Source organism: Homalodisca vitripennis, chromosome 2, assembly GCF_021130785.1.
Source record: "Homalodisca vitripennis isolate AUS2020 chromosome 2, UT_GWSS_2.1, whole genome shotgun sequence".
Classification (NCBI taxonomy): domain Eukaryota; kingdom Metazoa; phylum Arthropoda; class Insecta; order Hemiptera; family Cicadellidae; genus Homalodisca; species Homalodisca vitripennis.
In genome coordinates, this window is record NC_060208.1 from 109,216,893 (window position 1) to 109,233,987 (window position 17,095).

Below are 17,095 nucleotides of genomic sequence, written 5' to 3' on the forward strand. Positions count from 1 at the left end.
TCAACCATGAATTATATTACATGTTTCCTATCCAAATGATTTTCCTTTATTATTTGTTATTTGCATGGCACTTAACGTAGTTGTATCGTTTCTCCTTTGCTAATAGCGAAAATTGATTGGGTCACTTGCTAATAAATTGTATTGCTTTACCAGCGCAATTTTGAAATTCTAAAGTTACTCATCAGTAAATTATTATGTAATGTTTATATTATGTTTATGTTATCAATGTAATGTTTTATTATCGGTGTGGCCTCCAAGATGTCGTATATAACTTGTTTTGGGCAAGATTATTTGGGATATGTTGTCGTGATACGTATATATGATGTGATGATTGGTGATTGCAATGATGATTTTAAAATAGTTTTACATTAACTGAAATGAATTTTTATTTTATTTGAAAATAAATTTTACAGTCTCGTTTTTTTTCGTTAAGATTGTCAGACTCAATAATTTAACCTAGTTTAAAATGATACATCGTTGTCGGATTATCCGTAAATGCTGACTTGTATAATATTTTTATGAATTCCTTGCATCAGAATCTCTTTCATTTAATACCGGCCTCTGAACGAATGATACCAGCACAGTTTTCAGTGACTCTTCTATTTGAAACGAGAACAGTATGAGATATTCGTTGAGTAAAATAAAAGATTTAACCCTATTTTTGTTTTATAAATATATGTCAAAGATTAACGTGCATTGAGCATTTCTGAATGTAGTACAGCCGTTAGAGTTCAAAGATATATAACGTTAACTACTTATAAAATCAATGAACTATAACGATCGTTATAGAGTATGGAAAACACGGAAAGGAACTGTTAGAATGATCTTTAAACTAAAATCCAGAGAGAAATTGAAATACCTTCTGGGATCTTGGATTCTTTGAGTTGGCTCAGGGAAGTTATGTGCACCGTTACGAGACTAGGGGCACAGAGAACTTCCTCATCCAATAAATTTATGCGGGACTTTACTTTCATAAAATAAATTTATATCACAGCTCACGAAAACTATTCCGAGTGACTCGTCTACTAGAGGCTGCAAGTAGGTTCAATGAACGCTCGATCGACCACATCACTCAAACGCTGTGGTAACCAATAGCTACTGGACGTTGAAGCCGCAATTACCTAGCTGTACAGTAGAGAGAAATTGTACCGGTACGGAGAGCCAATTCCGGACATTTCTAATACACGTGACTCTGGTCTCAGTTTATAATGAATGGTGTCCGTAGTACAACGTCGTCAGTGTATACTTTGAACATCAAGTGTTCTCATCAGCCTGAGAATGATGGTTTCATTTCTAATACATGTGACTCTGGTCTCAGTTTATAATGAATGGTGTCCGTAGTACAACGTCGTCAGTGTATACTTTGAACATCAAGTGTTCTCATCAGCCTGAGAATGATGGTTTCATTTCGAATATACGTGAAACACGGCTAATCACTCTTGCCACTTTCATTCAGTTTAGTATTGTACAGTCCAATTTTTTTAACCGTAGACTCGAGCTGGGAGAGCGGTGGTAGGCGAGGGGTGCGGTGCGGGTGGATTGTAAAGGGCTTTCTGCAAACGTACGCTCAAGGTCACGCGCTTGTGACTAGCGGGATAGATGCGAATAGACGGTCGGACCTCTCATACTGTCAGTAAAGTTATATACCGTTACACAGAACTCTATGGTATATTTATTGTCCTATATCGACTGCCTGCCTGCCTGCCAGTTCAGTCAGTTCACTTGCAGCGACCTCGACGAGCGCTTCGTGAAAATTGCTTAGCCTATAACTTAGTGCGAATTTTATTTTTAACATTTTAAGTTTTGCTTACTGGAGTGTGTTTTAGGTTAGTGCGGGCTTCTATATAATGGAAACATTCGTATCGAAGGTAACTTCAGGGAAAAAACTTCACAGTCAGGCAAGAGAAATAATTTGTACCCTCTACCGGCTCCCGTGTGGACAAACAGTCCATCTTTGTTATGACTACGTCACATGGTTCGCCGGTGACTGGAGGAAATGCGGCGATTGCTGGAGACCATTTCCGAGTATCTGACCACTGTCCGATGGTTCTCTCTGCTTTCCAAGTGCTGCAGCCACTACGTCGATGAGTGTCAGCGATGGATCTGTGGGGTTCAATGTGTTTTAACTGGGCATTCGAGATTAGCAACTGAAGGCCATTCGGAGTGGCCATGTTGTTTTTGTCTGAGGCACAGCTTTCTCACCAAAGATAACCTCAGAAAGAGAAATCCTAATACTCCCCAACAACGGCGGACATGTCCACCATCAAGTCAAGACAAGAGGCTTCTGATGCAGATCATCGGGCTTACATTTGCACACACCCTCACTATGGCCCTCCCTTCCGGAAATTATATGACAAAAGTCGGTTGTTTTGCGAACTGAAGCACGAGACAAACATGACCTAGTTCCACCAGCGATTGCAGGGGGTCAGTTGTTCCCTTTACGAGTCTAGTTGCAAACTATTGGCTACTAAAGATGAGTCCTATAACGTTGACATCGGTTTGCAACGTTTATCACAGCACTATTGGTCGTGAATCGATGAACTGGCCCGTTCGTAATGACGAAGCAACGCTTCGGAGGGTTAGATGGGGCTATAGAAATAATTGTAAAAGCCGAACGATCAGTATTACAATTTTACTTTGAGAGGTAGAATTTGCTCCACAATTCACGCAGAGAAGGGTTGTCGACCCTTTATGTCGAAGTATGAGGTAGCGCCTCTCGGAGAAATCTCTCAACACTCCAAGTTTGGTGCACCTATTCTCTGTTTTTTCTGCTATCCAGCGAAACCCATATCAAGGGAATATGTTGGAAGATAAATTTTGAAACAAGACACTGTAGGGCCTGATTCTACTCCTTATTCCTTTAGATTTATAGTATATTCAATACCTGTGATGAAATGAAAAGGATTCTGTTGGACCAGTTTAAGGTATCAGAATAACATTAGAAGAATATGATAGAAGTATCGCAACCCAAATGGTCCCATCCCCCTCCCGTCCCTTATCCGTCCTACACCTCTGATGTCATTATATTGTTGCCTAAGCAATTGACGTTCGGTCTTCTGAAAGTAACTAAGATAAGCCTCTATTATTATAGTGTAATAAAGTAAATTCATAATTTTCTCAGTTAACGTTAAATGGTGTATATCCGTCCGCGGATAATACTCGTATACTGTAGAGTCTGCGTTATCAGTGTGTCCACACCGTATCGCACTATAGGCTACGTTTTTGAAAGAGTTTGAAACCCAAATAATAGCCAGCGGTTGATGGCGAAAGTAAATTTCAAACTCATTAACATTCATTCAGTCAACAGTTGATCGCGCTTCAAGGCGGTCGGTGGACCGTGACGCATTCACTGTATTCACCTCTGCATGCAATCGTCGAGTATTGGTTCACAACCTCATCGACCGGTCGGTGGCCGCACCGCGACTGTTATATAACCTCACTCCAACACTGGAGAGGACATTTAGAGGGCACTTAAGAAAACTGGTCCTTTAAATTAGACCACAGTGAACATATTCAAACATTAGTACTTAAAAAACGTTATTGTCTCAAAATAATTTCCTATGTGGAATACGCAATCAGAAAATATTTCGATACTATCCAGCAATCATCAACTTAAATTAAAATTTTAATTAACTTATTGACCTAAATGTCTCCAGATTTTAATTACAATATTTAAAATTCCATCAAAGGCTGATGTGAGAATATATATATATATATATATATATAATATATATATATATGAGAAATAAAAATCCAAATCTCGTAATTACAATTTTTTAAATGTTAAAAAAGAAGAGCACAGTTAATTGATTGCAAGAATCTGTTTTTTATTCAGGTTTTGTTTTATGTCAACGTTACATAAATGTGGCAGTTTAATTTTTCTTATACTTTTTAAGTGGTCTTACACCTGATAAATGGCCTAAATCAGAATATAATATTGTTTTATTGCATTGACAGTATGTAATATGGTACAAAATGACTCAAATGTTAAAAAACAACGAATTCGTTTCTTACATGCGATGGAAGCCTTCTCCCAAACACTACCAGGATCTCACACTCGTACCGGGCTAGACTACTTCGTCTGCTCGTTTCAAAATTTGCTCTCCCAGCTGTGCCGAAGAAACTCTCACACAGATTTGATACTCAAATAATACTATCTAATCTTCTCTTCGAACTATTTATCGTAAATAATGTACTCCAAACAAAGAATCCACTTCACGCAATCCAATAAATCGGCGTATTCCAGATATTTTAAATTTTATTAAACTGTAGTTTTCGTTGATAAAGTGGGTAATAATGTGCTCAATAACTTAGCCAATACGTAGAAAACAGTACTAAAAAGTTCAAGCTTTACACATAAAATGGATAAAATCTCGGTTTGAGGTGTAATTTTATTATAAAAGTTATAGTTTAAAGAATTTTGGAAAAATCCCCTAACCTATAATGTGTTATGAACATTTCTCCACAATAATTTTTCACCAACCAAAACAAATTTGTATTGGCAGCGTGAAAGTTTGTTTAACGTCAGTTCTTTTATTACATCTACAACTAACATACTTTGTTGGAATTTGCACTTAAGTACTAGAACAGACTTTTATTAACATCAATTTTAATGGTGATAAACCCTACCTCTTGTATACGAGGATCTGGCATACTGTCTAGTGAGTGAAGTATGCACATTTCACGATAAACCCGTCACGACTGTTGAGTAGAAGGACGGGGCTTAAGTGATACCAAAGTCAAGGCCATCCCACTCCTGCAAGTAGTTCAGTAGAGCCACTGAGCGAGTTACGCCACCTTGTGTCCATTATTGCAGACCGACTGTTGTGTTAAATGTACCGCAGGCGTGTTCGCGTCACTTTGTGCGACCATTGGTGTTTTAAACGGTTTCGGAAACATCTCGACGATCTTGTTGTGAATAAAAGGCGAGAAATTTTTTTTTTTTTTTTTTGCTGCAACCGTGAAGCAATTGGTGAGCAGCTAACGCTAACCCGTTATCCCGCATCAGCACCGTGACATACAAAAACTGTTCGTTAACTGAGGGACTGCATCATACAGTGTGGAGTACAATTATATCGACGCAAGGAGTCTACAAATAATACACACAGAATATTTCTTAGTAACTACATTTTAAAAAGTTAATGACGCCGATAATCAACTGTTTGATTTGGTTCACGTATAGAACTATTTAGTAAACTATACCCAATATAATTATAAAACAACTATAATATTTCGTTTTCTTTATTATGTATGAACAATTCTCTATGCTTCATTTTGAAACCAATGAGATTTGTTAATATTTTAAATAACTATTGATATGGGGAGGATGTTTGAGCGCAATGGGTTAAGATGCACAGCAAAAGGTTTTGAGTGCAATAATAAATAAAACTTCTGGCCAAAAGTATTGAATCAAAATTAAAACTTTTTTATTTTATATCGAACTAATTGTTGTATATTTCAAAAACCATAACCTAGTTAGTATGTTTTGCGTTGCATTTAATGGTGATAGGCCTACATCATGAATGAACAATAATTCCACAATGAAGTAAGTATACTGTAGTAATTATGCACAGTCATAATATATAAAAAATAAAGCATTAATAAAATTAACTTATGTTTAAATATAATATTATTGAATATCATAAATGATTATGGATTAGATGAAACTATATTGTTTTAAATTTTTAACATAGCTTCATTTGTTTTAAGTCTTCAACTTAGGCATCGCTGTAATCTTTCCCTCAAAAATGATTATATAATATATGTAGTTTTAAGGATTTTTAATTTTAATACATCCATTCTTTGACTTCCACATTACAACTATATAAATGAGAGAATACTTATTACAGTTCCAAGATACAGAATACAAAGCATTTACTTTGGAATCTATGCAAACGTTTTATTTTAATTTATTCCATACTTCTATTTCAATACAGTCTATTTCTATTTACAGCCAAAAAAAGTACATTCTCTTCTAGCACAGTCGGGAGAAGTATTAACTACAACTTGATTAGTTATTCAATCGTAGTTACGTCGCATGGGTTCAGGTCAATGAGCAACGAAATACTCGTCTAAATCACAAAATAATAAGAATTGATAGCTGATTCAGGAAAATTCTGTATATTTCAATCCTATATCGCACGAAGTGTAAAAACTATACGCGCATTAACGCTCACACTACTGGTATATATTAATATATTCCCAAGTAAACTCTGTAATCTGAATGGTTATTCAATTGTTCGTCACACGAGTTCAGATGTACGTTGTATATCAATAATGCTCTGAGAAATGTCTGATTGGTTATTCAACTGTCGTGTAACGCAGGGGTTCAAATGCATGCTGTATGTCAATTATTGCTCCGAGAAAAGTCTGCTGCCTTGTTGGTTACTCTACTGTTGTGAGTCGCACAGGTTCAGATGCACGTCGGATATCAATAGTGCTTCGAGTAAAGTCCGCTGCCTTGTTGGTTACTCTACTGTTGTGTATCGTATCGTACGGGTTAAATGCATGCTGTACTCGTATATCAATAGCGCTCCAAGAAATGTCTGATGTTGTATTGATTATTCAACTGCTGTGTGTCGCACAGGTTCACATTTACGAGTGTATCAATAGTGCTCTGAGAAATGTCTTATGTTTTATTGGTTATTCAAATGTGTGTCGTACGGGTTCAGATGCACGCCTGCTCCGAGTAAAGGCCTTGTGATTTATTAAATTTTTTATCGCACGGGTTCAGATACTCCTTGTATTCGTATATCAATAGTACTCCGAGTAAAGTCTGCGGCCTTGTGATTTATTCAACTTTTTATCGCACGGGTTCAGATACTCCATGTACTCGTATATCAATAGTACTCCGAGTAAAGTCTGCGGCCTTGTGATTTATTCAATTGTGTACCGCACGGGTTCAGATACTCCATGTACTCGTATATCAATAGTACTCCGAGTAAAGTCTGCGGCCTAGTGATTTAATCAATTTTTTCTCGCACGGGTTCAGATACTCCTTGTACTCGTATATCAATAGTACTCCGAGTAAAGTCTGCCGCCTTGGGATTTATTCAATTGTTTATCGCACGGGTTCAGATACTCCATGTACTCGTATATGAATAGTACTCCGAGTAAAGTCTGCTGCCTTGGGATTTATTCAATTGTTTATCGCACGGGTTCAGATACTCCATGTACTCGTATATCAATAGTACTCCGAGTAAAGTCTGCCGCCTTGGGATTTATTCAATTGTTTATCGCACGGGTTCAGATACTCCATGTACTTAGTATAATCAATAGTACTCCGAGTAAAGTCTGCTGCCTTGGGATTTATTCAATTGTTTACCGCACGGTTCAGATACTCCATGTACTCGTTATATCAATATTACTCCGAGTAAAGTCTGCTGCCTAGTGATTTAATCAATTGGTTTTCTCGCACGGGTTTCAGATACTCCTTGTACTCGTATATCAATAGTACTCCGAGTAAAGTCTGCGGCCTAGTGATTTATTCAATTGTTTTCTCGCACGGGTTCAGATACTCCATGTACTCGTATATCAATAGTACTCCGAGTAAAGTCTGCTGCCTTGGGATTTAATTCAATTGTTTATCGCACGGGTTTCAGATACTCCATGTACTCGTATATCAATAGTACTCCGAGTAAAGTCTGCTGCCTTGGGATTTATTCAATTGTTTATCGCACGGGTTCAGATACTCCATGTACTCGTATATCAATAGTGCTCCCGAGTAAAGTCTGCCGCCTTGTGATTTATTCAACTGTTTATCACACGGGTTCAGATACTCCATGTACACTCGTACATCAATAGTACTCCGAGTAAAGTCTGCTGCCTTGGGATTTATTCAATTGTTTATCGGCACGGGTTCAGATACTCCATGTACTCGTACATCAATAGTACTCCGAGTAAAGTCTGCCGCCTTGGGATTTATTCAAATTGTTTAATCGCACGGGTTCAGATACTCCATGTACTCGTATATCACTAGTAAGGCTCCGAGTAAAGTCTGCCGCCTTGGGATTTATTCAAACTGTTTATCACACGGGTTCAGATACTCCATGTACTCGTATATCAATAGTACTCCGAGTAAAGTCTGCTGCGCCTTGGGATTTATTCAATTGTTTATCGCACGGGTTCAGATACTCCATGTACTCGATCAAAAGTACTCCGAGTAAAGGTACTCATGTTCAAATACTCCATGTGACTGTATATTGGGAATTCTAGTAAAGTCTGCGGCCTTGTGGATTTGATTCAATTTTTTATCGCAACGCACGGGTTCAGATACTCCTTGTACACGTAATAGTACTCCAATAGTACTCCGAGTAAAAGTCTGCGGCCTTGTGATTTATTCAATTTTTTTATCGCACGGGCTCAGATACTCCTTGTACTCGTAGATATCAATAGTACTCCGAGTAAAGTCTTCCGCACGCCCTTGTGATTTATTCAACTGTTTATCGCACGGGTTCAGATACTCCTTGTAACTCGTATATCAATAGTACTCCGAGTAAAGTACTCCAGTAGGCTCTGCGGCCTTGGATTTATTCAATTGTTTATCGCACGGGTTCAGATACTCCATGTACTCGTATATCAATACTCGTATATCAATAGTACTCCGAGTAAAGTCTGCCGCCTTGTGATTTATTCAACTGTTTATCACACGGGTTCAGATACTCCATGTACTCGTATATCAATAGTACTCCGAGTAAAGTCTGCCGCCTTGTGATTTATTCAACTGTTTATCACACGGGTTCAGATACTCCATGTACTCGTATATCAATAGTACTCCGAGTAAACCCTACAACCTTGTTGGTTATTCAATCGTGTGTCGAAACCGGTCCGTGGTTTTTCTCCTGCACTCGGCTTGTCTTGACCTGGCACTGTACGAGGTATGGGTAGGCTGAATCGTTCGATATGTTGATGGTCGCCTTGAGTCTGTTCCTGCGTGGGCGTGGCATTGGACCGGTGAGGTGCTGCTCTCTAGACCTGACTTTCTACTTCTCTTTACTTAGCTTTTTGTGAGACTTGAGATCGATCAGAAGGTACAAGTGGTCACTTGCTGTAATGGACACGTTTACAATTGTTCTGACTGTAGTCTGTTTGTTCTTCATATAAACATCGAAGACCGTGGTCATGAAGGTGACAGAATGGCAGGTTAAACACCATTAGATGAGACACTGAGCCACATAAAACTTCTAGGATTATGTATAACCACATTATACAGAATGATCCGATGTTTTCAATGTTTTTGTACTTAACAACCTGTTCTTTTATGAACATTTCTTGTTTATACTACAGTTATTTATGTTGTGCAACTTACTAGAGTTGTTATAATATCTAAAAATCCACTTATTTCTTTCATTTAAAAGTCTTGATATTTTAAATCTATAATTCATGAAACATATAATATAAGTTTTTTATTGAAGAAATTAAACACACTCAGCGTGAGAAATGAAACTTACTACTGACAACAGTTATGCAAAATGTTGGTATTGAGTCCTTATCTAGCCATTCACGTGAAAACAAACGTATGTCGCTTCGTTCTTACGAAAATAATAAAGCAAAACATCAGTAGCCAGTCAGTGTTGAAAATGAAATTATAAATCACATCAGTAATGTTAATGTTAACGTTCAAACCGGGAGAAACCGCAGACACCGGTAACAGTGACCGGCGAACCGGTAACCGGTGTAGGCCTCACCACACCTCCAATATCGGTGCCTAGGTCAGTCAGTCGCGAGACCGCTAGGCGCTTGCTGCTGCCCACCTCTCACTTCTACCTCTACTTCTACTTCCACCTGTCAGTGACGTCATTCGACATTGACTGTTAATTGTCCCGGGTGCGGGAGGTTACTGAACCGTTTACTGTGCCATTGCAGTCTGAGGACCCAAATTAAAATATCACACGTACTACAATCGTTTCTCTCCTTGAATGTGTATAACGGATGGCTTTTAGATGCACGCAACTGCTATTCAGATCTTTTTTTCAAACTTTTATATTGAACAAATTTTGTATTGGGTTTGAATTTGATTTTCAAGATATTAGTAACCATCATATTTCAACTAATTATTCACTAATCTATCCTTACAATACAGATGTTTTAGAGATATTGGACTACTAAAGTTTGATTGCAGTATAGAACCCAAAATACTCCGCCAGCTGCCTCTTTTATAACATAAATATTTATAGTCTGGTTATTTAACCATAAATAAAAAATGCCTCTCTCTGTATCTCTCGCAATCCATCTCTCCTTCAGCCTAACCTTCTTTATCGCTCTCTCCATCCACCTCCCTCACTCATTCTATACTTTTATCTCTCGCACGTATTCAAATTTACATTTTCCTTCACACTTTTATTTTCGTTATCTAATGGGAATGAAAGTGATAGAACTAGTGAGTGAATAAGAAAGGGGAAGGAGAGGGAGAGAAATGGTAAGTGAGAGCGAAGAAAAAGGAGGGAGTGGGACGAGTTGAATGTGAGATATAGAAGGAGGAAGAGAACGAGGGAGTGAGAATGAATTAAATAATATAGAGGAGGGAATGGAGAGAGAGAATGAATGAGTGAATTATTCATTGGGAGTATTAGGAAGATAAAGATATGAAAAGTGACTGAGTGAGAGAGTGGTGAAACAGGAGAGGCAGGAAAATGAGATGGAAGACGGAGAAATTCATAAGTAAAATTAATTTTCTTAGGATATATTAACTGAAGTATTACGAAATATGTGAGCTGGCTTAATTAGTTTCCCAGTTTCTTCTTATATACATTTATAGTAAAATTATGCATAATTCTGTTGTATATGTTACCTGTTGCTACCTCCATTTCGTAATTCGAGGACGGTTCTTCCAAATCCATCTATTAGGTAACAGTAACAAATAATGTTTCTTTTTCTGTACCAAACAACACCTTTTAGCGACGGAAGAGTTGCACGAATAAAAACAGACACTTTAGAATTTTGTCGTTTAGTCTTGAAGCCAGGGATGGGGATAATTTTAGAACCCTAACCCTAACTTTCTTTGAAACCCAAAGTAAAACTTGTGTACCATCCAGTATGTACAGTATTTTGCAATTTAATTGGATGAGACCCAATAAGGAATATCAAGTAGAGGAATTTCATATTTAGAATAATGTTAGGTATTTAAAAAAAAACTAATATAAGAGAATTTTTGTATAAAGAAGATTGTGAATTCAAAATATCTGACTTCTAAGATAGTACCAGGAAATCCGTAGTGACTATGTCATACCTCTCAGATTGGACACACTCAGTATGATATATCTTAAACTATACATGTTATGTAAAGTGTTTTATAAAAGTCGGTTATTATAGATGAAGAACAACGGCCAACGACTGAGAGTGAAGAGTGCAGAACAAATAATGCTTCAGTCTTAACAAAGGGGATCGGTTTTTCATAAAATTTGGAAGTGCATGACGATAAACGTCCGTTGTCCGTTTTCCACTGTCCAAATGTTGACACAATCAGGAGACACAGTTGTGTCAAGTCGGGTCCAGTGAGTCCGAGTCATCGGCGAAAACGAAAGCGGTTCGCGATCGCTCCGAGCCCAAGGTCACTGCGGTAGGTCGGTGTCAGACACGGAGTCAGAGCGGCCAGTCGGTTATCAGCGATTCTTGACACTACATCAGCCTCAGCATCGCTCAGTAGCTCGCCTCCCTCAGCACCGGTATGGTGAAGATGTAGTTGACGTTCAGCTCGTGGACAGTGAGGAGGTTCGACACACGAGGCCTACATACATTAACCCACTTCATACTTGATACCCTGTGCGTGCATAATAATCCACGACCCCGTGAGGTGACGTCGTGCCGTGAATATTGAACAGCTCGAGTTGCGTAGAGTATTGCATCATTGGGGATTTACGTGTTGGAGGTTGCTCCACTAACGTTGTTGTACTTGGACAGAAGTGGGCATATTTGCCTATTTGAGTACCGTACCTTGTGGTAATTTTGAATTCAACATCATTGTTACCAGTGTTGCTAAATAATAGAATTTAGTGTAATTTAGGGACTGTCTTTATTGAACAATTAAATCAATTTTATTTTATTGTAAATTTTGGAACAAAAAAGGGGGAGTTATAGTAGTTTGACAAATCTGTGAGGATCGTAAGGACCAGGAGAGTCGCAAGTGACGTGAAGGCGGTCCGTCGGCGTCAGCCACTGCAGACTGACTAGTGACTGAGAGACACTTAACTCACTTAGCCTCAGTGGGGGTACTACTGTACAGCTGTAGTGCTGTAGTTTGACGTTGGCAAATATTTGCCCACCGCACCTGCTCCGATCTGGTCTTCTCTAGAGTTCTCGCCATCAGACCTCCTCTAGGCTGACACAGCCCTTGCATCGTCATGGTCGTCCTACCACTCGTCTCGACAGTCGTCAAGGTAACTTTCTCCTCTTCTGAAGCTACTTTCATTTTCGCAATTTTATTTTGTCAAAACACGAGGTATTCTCGGCATGCTCGAAGCACTCTTTAGTCTTATATCTCCTTCATGTTGTCTCTGTTTATTGTAGATTACACTAATCGGTTCAATGTTGCATCTTTAATTACAATAATTTAAAAGTAAGGTAATTCAAGTCAGCGATCATTATTAGGATCGCTGACAGAATAATAATTCAACTCTATTTCATACGAACGTCTATTCTTGTGTATCTTGTAAATTTGTTAAAATTAAAACTCTCAAATAACAAAATAATAGTGATTACGTAACGTTTAATCTTCACAAACCAGGCTTGGCATTATTAAGTTTTCAAATACAAAGAAAGCTTTAAAGAAATTTAAGATTTGCTTTCACCCAGTTAAAAAGCATTTTGATTTTGTTAAATTAATTCGTAATATTATAAATTATTAACAAGTGTTTGTTTTTAATTAGTGCATAATATAAGTTAGGTGTAAAAATTAATTAAACGCTTATTTTAGATTTTGTATTTATGATAGTATTTGTAGGTATTATTCCGGTGACGAAAATTATAGAGTTTTGGCTTTCAAATATTCGTTTTTCATCCACTTGATACAAAGAAAGGTGTTAATCGCTGACTTTTTCATCTGCCAAAGTGTCACGCTAGCATTCTTCTGTTTACTGATAGGTACTTTTTAATTTTTTTTGTTCTATATTTGAGGTAGATTCAAAAAGGCAAGTTTTCGTAGAAAATCGAAATTTTCGCTCGAACATTTTGATTAAATGCTATTATTAATAGCCATGGCTCCGCCTGAATATTTCTAATAATTCTTTATCAAACATTACAAAATATATAATTTTAGTTTTATGTGACATTTAATATAAAACGTGATATAAACCATGCATATAAATCAACTTTGATGAATTTCGAAATGTGATGTTTAGATTAAACATTTGAATCTTTAATTCCAACAATAATTGTTTTTAACTTCAAAACTATTGAGTCATGTATTTAAATCTTTTTGTATATTTTATATTAATTGGTAATAAAAATACTTCGTTGGTTATAGTGCTTTTTATTGTTTTACCATTATAGAAAATTAAGTCATAAATTTATGAATAAACTTAATTTGTATAGATCACATATTTTTTAAAGATTTATTTTGAAATTACTGAAAAACACTCTACACATGTCATATTGTTTCATATTTTGTGGAAACAGCGAAGTGTGATATCTAATGTAAAGTTTAGTCATATTTTGACACTGTCTATTTATATATCTGATAGTAGGAAACTAAGTTTGTTATTAAATGCAAGGTAGAATTCTCACTTGAATACAAATTTTTACTAAAAACTTGTACAATACATTTGTTCCTCTTATGAAGAACTTGAGTTATTTAATCTCTACTGTGTGTTATATCTGTAATCGTGGGATATCACAGCTCGCAGATTGTTGGTCCTACAATAGCGATAGGCTTTATCTACAGTACAATGGCTCCACACAATCTGACCATGGTATTCTACTTTCCCTTTATATTCTACTGCAATGAATACATAATTGTTAATACTCCCAAGTATATTAACGTATCTCACTATCAGTTATAGTCGATGCATGTTTAAAATGTCCGCAGTGTAACTTATATTAGAATAATATATTTAAAAAATTATTTTGTGGAAAACATGCAATCAAATGGAAAATCCCTGCACCTATTTATTATATGATTAATAAATCTAAAACTTACTACCTTTTTGAAGGTCATCATTGATTACCATACATTTCAATTTCCCGTCATGAAATATTACTACGATAAAGATTGCATCACCTCGTGTTTGCTGTGGAAATTTTCTAATGTTGGTGTAAATAAGTAGCCTTAAGACGGGAAAGGGGAAGTGCAAATGGCCGGCGATGAGTTTAAGACAGATAGTGTACTTGTCAGTCAGCCTAAAATCTAAATCACAGTTAAGTATGAAAATGTTTTTACGAAAAGTGCGTCTCTATGAAAATAAAATAAAATGAAAGTTATTTTGAAGCCTGGACTTTATATCTCTATTTGTTGTTACAAGTACGATCGCTAAATACAAGTAGTGTTTCTTTGCGCCGTGCTTATCACTTAGCACGGACGTAACCCAGTAACCGCAGAATGCGACACATCAACTGTCATCTTTGTTAACAAACTTTGTCTTGCCGCTGCTTGTATGACGTATATGCTCCACTTTCTACTGGAGACCACTTAAAAATAATTTACTAGAAACTCTTTTAGTCGCTGACCTTACTCTATTTGAAATTTTTCCGTTGCTAAAAGCTGAGGGGCAGAAGTGTTGTTTAAAACTGGATGTTGCACACATGCAGTTTTTCCTACACTGAAAATGGTCTATTTTTAAGTTAACATCAATGGGAATATAATTGTTATAAACTAGGCTAACCAAGAATGGCTATATTGTAGTTACACATTCAACTTAGTAATTTGCAATATGTAAATTTATCTAACTTGAATATTAGATTTTATGTATAGCGTGCAAGAATTTCATTATTGAAGTATTAACTTATGAAATATATTTAAATACTGAATTGTAGCCTAAATCAAATGTACATACTGATGAGGATTAATTAGTAGAAAGTTATTTCAACTGTTATTTTACTCTGTCTGAAATTGTGTGCTGAGGAGTGTAATCTGTTTTACAGCCTCAATACCGCAAAATGCACTCGGAAAATAAAACGAGATTCAGTCAGTATTCGATAGAAAATATAAATGCCTAAAGCATAGAAATACAAGTTTGACAAGACAAATTAACATAATTAAGTTAATAATTATTTATTTAATTTTAATTACATAATTAATCTAGTAATTTTCAACAATTCTATCACAAATTAGTGGTCCTCATTTCATTATTATACGTAATCACACCTCTTTTTAAAATTAGTTTAAACTTTTCGTCCATTTGAATGTTTTTCCAAACTTCCAAAACACATTGCTAACTACAGGAAGGTCGTAATTCAACACGAGGTTTGGAATTTGTGCTTTGGGTTTAATGTTTCAATTTTATCAAAGGTGAAGATCAGCTGTGCATTGTTGTACTGTCAAGTTACACTGTACAGAAATGAATTATCACTTACGGTTTCAGGTTCACGCCATGTCAAAAAATATTGCTAAGACAATTATAATTGTCTAAATCATTATAATTGAGCAGTGTAAAAAGGAAACAGAATATAGTTATATTTTATAGCGTAACCGGTCAGCGCAGCCATGCACAATTAATATATTCACCTCTGTTAAAAAATTAACAGTGTAGGCCTAAGAATTAGTTCTATACAATAAAAGTACAATATTAGGAAAGCTAATAGTAAAAATGTTAACTCTGGACGTCTGCCCACATGTATGATAACGTTTTCATTATTACTCCTGGGTTATAAGCAAATAAAACATTACAAAAGATATTTTATAAGATGGGTTCTATAACAAAATTCAGTCGCTTGACTCATTCCTCCACCCTATGGTTTCACTTCCTCTGGTCATATTTGACCAAACAAAGCCATGGAATGGTTTATAAAATCGCTGTATCTCGCTAAGATCGCATCAATATCAAAACCCATTATAGTAGTTTAATCAAAGATAAAAACATTTTACCATAGGGCTGTGCTGTCTTATTTCTTATTGGATTAAATAAAGAATGTAAGGTTCGTATTTACAAGGGACAAGTGTATTACAAATTTGGCGATAGTCTGACAGAAAATTCAGCTTCTCTAATGTTTACAGGTGTCAAAACCTTTTGCTGCCATGTCAAGAGAGAGGTCTCACTGCGACCAGACCATTAAATTGTAGGTGAAGCTTTAAAATGCTACCAAAAACCATGACCAAACGCTGAATTATTCCAAACAGTTTGTTAAAGCATTCCCAAAGTAAGGAAGGAGTGGCACAATTTAATTTCAACCTTTCTGTTTGGCCACACGATATCTCGAGAGTGAACTGACCTATAAGACTTGAAATGTTACATAGAACTACATTTATACACACGCTTGGAAACATCGCAGAGTAAATAAATTAGTAAACAGAGTACAATCATTACATTTCAACATGTCACATAACTATCCGTAGAATATCTCGAGAGTGAACTGACCTATAGACTTGAAATGTTACATAGAACTACATTTATACACACGCTTGGAAACATCGCAGAGTAAATAAATTAGTAAACAGAGTACAATCATTACATTTCAACATGTCACATAACTATCCGTAGAATATCTCGAGAGTGAACTGACCTATAGACTTGAAATGTTACATAGAACTACATTTATACACACGCTTGGAAACATCGCGGGGTAAATAAATTAGAAAACAGAGTACAATCATTACATTTCAACATGTCACATAACTATCCGTAGAATATCTCGAGAGTGAACTGACCTATAGACTTGAAATGTTACATAGAACTACATTTATACACACGCTTGGAAACATCGCGGGGTAAATAAATTAGTAAACAGAGTACAATCATTACATTTCAACATGTCACATAACTATCCGTAGAATATCTCGAGAGTGAACTGACCTATAGACTTGAAATGTTACATAGAACTACATTTATACACACGCTTGGAAACATCGCAGAGTAAATAAATTAGTAAACAGAGTACAATCATTACATTTCAACATGTCACATAACTATCCGTAGAATATCTCGAGAGTGAACTGACCTATAGACTT

The 17,095-nt window shown here is 36.3% G+C and overlaps 1 protein-coding gene across 3 annotated transcripts in view; it reads left to right on the plus strand.

The window, feature by feature from the left end:
* Positions 1 to 17,095, plus strand: part of LOC124354566 (facilitated trehalose transporter Tret1-like) — a 56,340-nt gene that overhangs the window by 26,208 nt on the left and 13,037 nt on the right. The window contains exon 1 of one of the 3 annotated variants that reach the window (XM_046805118.1): positions 11,648 to 12,374. The exons of the other annotated variants lie outside the window; for them this stretch is intronic. Within the exon in view, the coding sequence (XP_046661074.1) occupies positions 12,339 to 12,374 (36 nt within the window). The 5' untranslated portion in view covers positions 11,648 to 12,338. Of the gene's footprint in view, positions 1 to 11,647; positions 12,375 to 17,095 lie in introns of those variants that run through there. 3 annotated transcript variants of the gene reach the window in all.